The sequence below is a fragment of the Polyergus mexicanus genome, unplaced genomic scaffold (assembly GCF_030449975.1).
Source record: "Polyergus mexicanus isolate NDT 795.1 unplaced genomic scaffold, iyPolMexi1.0 SCAF_1, whole genome shotgun sequence".
Taxonomy (NCBI): Eukaryota; Metazoa; Arthropoda; class Insecta; order Hymenoptera; family Formicidae; genus Polyergus; species Polyergus mexicanus.
This window is the reverse complement of record NW_027223321.1, coordinates 14,504,307-14,511,745: the sequence shown is the minus strand read 5'-3', so window position 1 is coordinate 14,511,745 and position 7,439 is coordinate 14,504,307. Positions and strand designations below refer to the sequence as shown.

Here is a 7,439-nt window from a genome sequence, read left to right as displayed (position 1 = left end):
AAGCAGTGGTATCAACGCAGAGTACTAAGAGAGATATTGTACACTCGCAAAGCGTTCCAGACTTGCCGGTGTACCATGTACGTTTCAGTTATCGTGACGCTCCGATATTCTCTCGACAAAAGTCGAGAAAGAAAAGAAAAATTTATTGTTAAATCAAAATTAAATTATTTATTATCCCAAATATACAGCCAACAATCAGCTAACGATCTTAAATCTAAATAAATAATTAATCAATGCCATGTAATTTGATTCTACATTCTATGGACTTTACTTCGATCGGTGTTTTAGTCGCGACAAAAATATAATTGGTAAAGAATATTTAGTTAAATATATTAAATATTATTATAATAAAAGACGGAAAATAAAAAGAAAAAATTATTTACATCTTTTCAATGGATCACGTTTTAAAGACAATGTTATACATTATCACTTTACGCGATATAAGGACACGATATAAGGACACGATATAAGGTGAACACGCGCGCTCAATTCTATTTAATTAATTGTCATAGCTGGAAGTACGACGGACGAATTGGACGGTGCTTGTCAGGCGCTGGCGAAGAGGCTGGAAGTCGAGCTTAGGAGGGCCAAACACGCCCAGCTAGCCTGCGGCGAGGTTCTTCTACCGGCCAATTTGCTGCCTAAGGTAGCCAAAGACGTACTTACCATGGCAGAGAACGAGCCCTGCGGCCTTAGGTAAGTGGAGAATCTTTTCGTATCGCTACGATCCCCGTTATAATCCGGAAAAAGTCCAACGATTCAATATAATTCGAGACAGTTCGAATAAACATTATTTCGTGCAACAAGTGTCCATTTAGAAAGTGTAACGCGTGTTTTCCCCAAATTATCTTTCGCACAAATTATTTTAAACTTGATGATTCTAATATGAGATGTTTGGAATGCAATCTTTTTTTTGTCGTAATTTTTAACTCGCGAATAAATAAAATAATTGGTCACTCATTTATTAAAGTTTTGATGCTGAAAATTAAAAAAAAAAAAGAAAAAAAAAAGAAAGTTAAAATTTTCTTTAGAATAAATTTGTGGTAAGGCAGATATTTTTTTATAAATAAAGTTTTAAAGTTTGATATATACCGTTCAAATTTTGTCGATGTTTATATGTGTGTGTGCGCGTGATTAAGAAATTAATATGTGTTTAATATAATTTGTTGCAGGGGTTGCACGCTATTCATTAGTTTCGAGACGGACAGCATGTGTCGCAAACTGTCGAAAATACAATGCGATCCGAGTGCTGTGTCGACGTTCGAGCTCTATCTCACATTGAAGCAAGACTACACGTCCTGGCACATGCTGCTACCTCAATTCTTAAAGTGAGTATACTTTACGTAGTGGAGTCTTAAAATTAGAATTTGAAGAAACCATTTGAAATTACTTTTATGTTAATAATGATTAAAAATTCGAAAGTTTTCACTATTCTGTTCTATATGAACTATTGTCTGAGTGAGATAACATTCTTTAATAAGATAAATCTTTTTGCATCGCTTCTTAAATTAACTATCATTGTTCGAATTTTTATTTTAGTAAAATGAAACGTTGTTATGATAAGATCTGTTTTACTTAAATCATATAATTGAATCGCGTATAATAATCATAATTTATTCAGCCTTTCACACAAATATTACAACATTGCAAAATAAAGTCTATGAACAATGCTATAATATTACCCGCATCAAATCCTCAATATCCGTGATCCGTTTTTTTTTTTCCCAGGAATCTCACGCGCGGCGGTACCATCATGATCAGTAGGGACTTTACTCTGGAGAAGAAGAAACTCTACAGATCCTATCAGCAGTCTCATTGAAGGATTTCGGATCACACATTTTGCACACATTTTTTGCCTATGCGCGTAAACGGATGCGGCCACACATTCTTGTCAGTCCGTCGCCCTACGGGCGAATATCAGCTGAATTTGTACAATATCGCAAGACCAGAGGAAGAAGAGAAATTCTAAGGATAACGGAAGCAACAATGCAGACCAGAGGTTAGACTTTTGTCCTTGTAATGACACGCGATCGCGCGAAGGGTTTTGCGTTTAACCCTTTAATCGGATAAATATGCGTTTGGATTTTCTATACAAAGCCATATTTCACTTTGGAGAGAACTTTACTCTTGCGCGAAACAGATTGTCGTGAATTCGAGAGAGATATAAAGTAATTTATATGGAAACGTCGTTTTATACAGTTGCATTGAATGCGACTGTCTTTCGAAAAAACGGATCTTGTGTCTAATAATGTGTACATTTAATAAGACGAAAATTTTGGCGACGAGTGGTTTAACAAACCGGAATCTAAGGAATTAAGAAACCAGAAATTTCAGAATCTACAAGATTTTATAAAATAGTTTGATATATATATATATATATGTCAAGTTATTACACAGAAATACTAAAAACTACAAGAACGATTTTTAAAACATAGTAAGAGAGAGAAAATTTAAGAATCCAAGATAACGCTGAAGAATACGAGAACTAAATCGTCTACTCTGCGATGTCGAAGATTGCGTAGAATTTAAGGTCCTTTCAGAGTCTAGTGGTTTACATCTGGGATTGGAGGATATTGTAAACAAGTTTTGATGAATTTAATAAGAGATTTTCATTGTTAAGCAGCGAATCGGTTAAAGGGTTTAACGACAACATCACTCTTTATTTTGTCCGCTGTCGCCTTGCAATATTATATACAAGGAGAGAGAGGCCTATGCATACGATAATTGTGATAGTGCGAAACAAATTCTATAATCTATAATATATAGTAGCAGCAGCAGCAGCAGCAGATCTTATCGCGAGGAGATGCCCTCGCGTCTTCGTTCTCGAAGAAGAGATATGTGATTATAAGACTTGTAATAAATTTCACGTGATATGTAGCGAATATAATTAATAGTTTTAGAGAGAGAGAGAGAGAGAGAGAGAGAGAGAGAGAGAGAGAGAGAAGAGAGAGCGTTTTACTGATTAATCATAGTCGGGTAGCTATAGTTGCGTCGGACGTGTTTAGCGATGATTTTTCGAAGCTCGCATGACAAGTGAGCGCACATTGTCCACTTTTTTTCTTTGCAAAATACGAAGTGATCATGTTGGAATAATGTGGCAGTATGTTTTCCAATGTAAGAACCTCCTTCACGGAGATCTCTTGCAGGATAGCCCAGAAGAGTGGGTAACAAGATTGTTATTTCGCGATTAATTTAACTGTTAACATTAACGTTTAAAATGATTGGACTTTATGACCGAAACATTTTAAATTAGGAGAAAAGTGTAAATTTAGAATTCACAATTAATTTTTATACCTTCGATCGAAGAATCTCCCGAGAAAGATGAGATTTATCTTCTTTAAAAACTATATAGCAAAAGTATATTTCAACGGTGTGTTTACACGGTGCGCACACTTTTCTGGGACATCCTGTACCTCGGTTGATACAGATGATGATTACAGATCATCGGTCAATTTCATCATTCCATCGATCGATCTTTCCCCCCTCATTTCTCCGTCATTTTCTCCCTTCGTAACAAGTCGTTGTATGAAAAATCTCATTAGATTAAAATAATAATGGTCTCTCTCGATGCTGATAATCATCACGCTAGATATCACTGATTAATATGTTGATAATCCGTGTGATCTGTCTCAACTTGTTCAAATCGCCCAACTTGTATCGAGATGTGCGCGCGCTTTCGTTTTCGATTTGTACCAATTGGTTATCATCTAAATTTCTATATTTTGTAAAATTTCATTAAAACAAAGAGAAGCTCGGTACTTGTGAAATTCGTTCAAGATTTTTCGTTTGTTGGAATATTTCTATCTTTATAATCATATCGACAGGATTCCTTAATGAAACAAGAGTTGAAAAAGCGGTGCAATTTCGAATACTTCAGAGTAGTAACAAATCGAAAATCGAGAGTTGAGCAAGAAAGAAAAATTGATCCTACTGTGTAAAACGATTGTATAAAAAGATAATTGTATAAAATCATATATAAAATGACGTAAATGCGCGCGTGCGCACGTGTGTGTGTGTGTGTGTGTGTGTGTGTGTGTGTGTGTGTGTGTGTGTGTGCGTATACACGCATATATATCTACTAGGCTATAGATCGAGTTATACATTTTAATATAATCTAAAAATTGATTCATCTCTCGAAACTATATGGCTTGACTGACTACTCTCTAGTTTTTCAAACAGAGAAAGATTTTCAAATAGAGAAATAATAATAAACTGAGCTCTCGCGCTCCTCGTTTCATGCGCTGGGTGAAAAGGGGCGAAGCGGACACTCGGGTTAGATTAATGCTTCGCTATTGAATTATTGTTTAACCTTCGCTTTAATTTGTCATATTATTATTCTTCGTTGACTACCGTACGTACTACTACATACGTTGTGGTTAATATCTATTCATGTTTCCTTTGTGTATCTACATTTTTTTATTTCTTTACTCCTTCTTGTTCATTTTTTTTAGTTCGCTTATTGGTCTTTTCGCTTCGTCGTTTAAATGCGATTAAAGATCTTAGTAGCGGTATTGTGATATTAAGAATTATAAAGAGTAATTAAGAGAGAGAGAGAGAGAGAGAGAGAGAGAGAGAGAGAGAGAGAGAGAGAGAGAGAGAGAGAGAAGCGAGTGCGTGATTATCGTTAAGGTTTAGATTAAGGACATTCGTTTCGTGAGGCTTCCTTCGCGGGATCGAGAGAAATGCGTTCGTTACGTGTAAAATGTAGACTTGTAGAGGAATACGAGCGTCCAATGTTACCTATGCGCGCGCGCGCACGAAACCGGAGTCGAAAATCTCTTTATGGTTTATTTACAAAGGACGGCGACATTTTAACCGGTCGAATCGAGAATAGTTGGTTCTCCTCTTTCGAATTGAATTAAAACGAATCTCGCGCGACGAGATTCGATGGGGTTACGTTTGGTGGGGAGGGGGGAGGCTCGTTTCTCGATAAAACTTGATAAAACGGAGCCATCTCTCTTTCAATGAAGACTTTCAATGAAAGTCAATGAAGTGTAAACGCTCTTGCAATAAAATTCACCGTTTGAGGGAAACTTTATGAATGGAGAGAAAGAAAGAGCGAAAAATATTATTTGTATATATATATATATATATATATATATATATATATATATATGTTATTTTTTTTATATACATTGGAATAAAATATAATTTTTATTGACCAACTTGAATTTCTTGGCATAATTCGATAGTAAAATCTTAAAATTTGTCTTCTATATTTCAAAAGCTTATTACTTTTTTTTTTTTTTTTTTTTTTTTTTTAATAATTACGAGTTTGAACTATATAATCTCATGAAATTAGAATGTGTAAATTAAGCTTTTTTTCAGAATCTAAAAATAAGATCTCGCGAGAATTTTTTATACAGCACCTTTTACGATCTCGAAAATCTTGTAGATTAAATCAATTGTTTAAATTTTAGTCTGAAAATAAATTAAAATTTATATTCCATTTTATTGAAAAAATATATATAAAATTATATAAAAATATGAAAAAATTTAATATAACTTTGATGATACATATACATTATACATATACACATACATTTATCAATATCAATATTTAATCACAAAAATACGCATTTTTTCGGTTGTTTATTATAGAATTCGAGAAAAAAAAACAGTCTATGAAAACGATTAGTACTCGAAAATTATTACAACCGTATACAAATACGGACAAGTTTAATATGTCTCGTTATTCAAATTCTCATTCAAGATCCAAAGTTAAAATGATTTTGATAATTTTATCGAAAAGAAGTCAAAATTTAAAATCTCAACACTTCGAAGTGAGAAATAATGAATTTTGCGACGAGTTCAAAACTTGTCTCTCAATGATCTAAATATGATGGAATTGAACCGATTAAAAAGGTTTAAGGGAGAGAGAGAGAGAGAGAGAGAGAGAGAGAGAGAGAGAGAGAGAGAGAGAGAGAGAGAGAGAGAGAGAGAGAGAGAGAGAGAGAGAGAGAGAGAGAGAGAGAGACACGATCCCGTCCAGAAAACTTTTTCCCATTATTCTTCGAGTCGTACATACATTTACATCCACTTACTTTTTTTTGCGAGGATAAAAAAAGGATGAAAGACACAATTGAAAATCGGACACGAGTGAGGCACAGCCACGTGGTTAAATACATGCACGGTGTAAAATTGGCCTATTGTATTTGCACGAAGGTGTAAGACTGATTTGTTGAGATGACTTTACCGACGATACAGAAATGTTGGCCGTTTCAAACAAATCGGCTCTTTATTGTAATACAGTGTGACTGATAGAAAATTATTTCCCGAAAGGAGACACGCACTATCTAGAAAGATGATAAAAATTATTTCACGATAAGATACATGATACATGATATAAAGAAAAAGTTTTTCTTTTATTATTGTAATTATCCACGTATAAATATCGATGTAAAAGAAAATCGATAATCTTTCCGGGAAATGATATTTGACGGATGCTGTATATATTAACGTGTAAATCACAGTAATCGGCAATTATTTGTTACAATAATAACAAACGCTACAAACAACGACGTCCGCAAGTGGATTAATTGTTTTGCGTTGTAGAGCAACGGAAAACAATACTCGCGGTTTTGTTCAATTGTTATTATCAGTTCGTTACGAATGCGTGTGGATGAGTCATACAAATGTGCATACACTTTGTATAGAATATTAATCATTTAAAATAGTTCTTTTTTTATATGAAAATGCAAAACCGATGTGAATGATGTGTATATATATATATATATATTATATTGCCGTAAATGTCGTATAATATATAATGATATATTTTACAAAACGAATTGTCCAAGTGAAACGCAATCTTTGTGATTTACTTTATTTATATATGCAATTTTATATTCGTTATATGTAGTGTGTATGTATTGAAAAAAAAACAACTCTATAGAATTTTGAAAACTTATTAAAGAGAGAGACGGTCGTTTATACGAGTACTATACTGTCAAGGATTAAATATGTATGGGGAATAATTTATATACTTTCTGAAATAATATATCACATCACGATAATGTAGAATATGATATAAAGATCTTCATTAATTGCGTTTTTACGATGTGCAAAAATTTTATTACAAATGCAAAAATTTATCTCTTTTCTTTTTTTATAGAATTACTCTTACAAAGCATTAAAAAAATGCAAATTTTTTTTCTAAAGGAAAAAAGACAGCATTATGAAACACACACACACGCACATATATATATATATATATATATATATAATGATATTTTTTGAAACGTATCTTTGGTGATTCTGTGCGAGGAACATGTTATAGAACTGAAAGAAGTCCAAATGATAACAATAACAATAATTTGATTACCGAGATGATAAGTTACAATAACGAACATGCTTGATTGATTGTATCTGCGGTTTATCGTTTGTAGCGATTGTTTGTTGACAAGATAAACGTTGGCTCGTGGCTCAATCTGCGAAAC

The 7,439-nt window shown here is 33.5% G+C and overlaps 1 protein-coding gene across 1 annotated transcript in view; it reads left to right on the top strand.

Moving 5' to 3' along the window:
* Positions 1-7,187, top strand: part of LOC138937680 (protein charybde) — an 8,133-nt gene extending 946 nt beyond the window's left edge. Inside the window, exons 2-4 of the mRNA XM_070304183.1 lie at positions 513-696; positions 1,173-1,328; positions 1,729-7,187. Of these exons, the coding sequence (XP_070160284.1) occupies positions 513-696; positions 1,173-1,328; positions 1,729-1,819 (431 nt within the window). The 3' untranslated portion in view covers positions 1,820-7,187. The remainder of the gene's footprint in view (positions 1-512; positions 697-1,172; positions 1,329-1,728) is intronic.
* Positions 7,188-7,439: the final 252 nt, after the last annotated feature.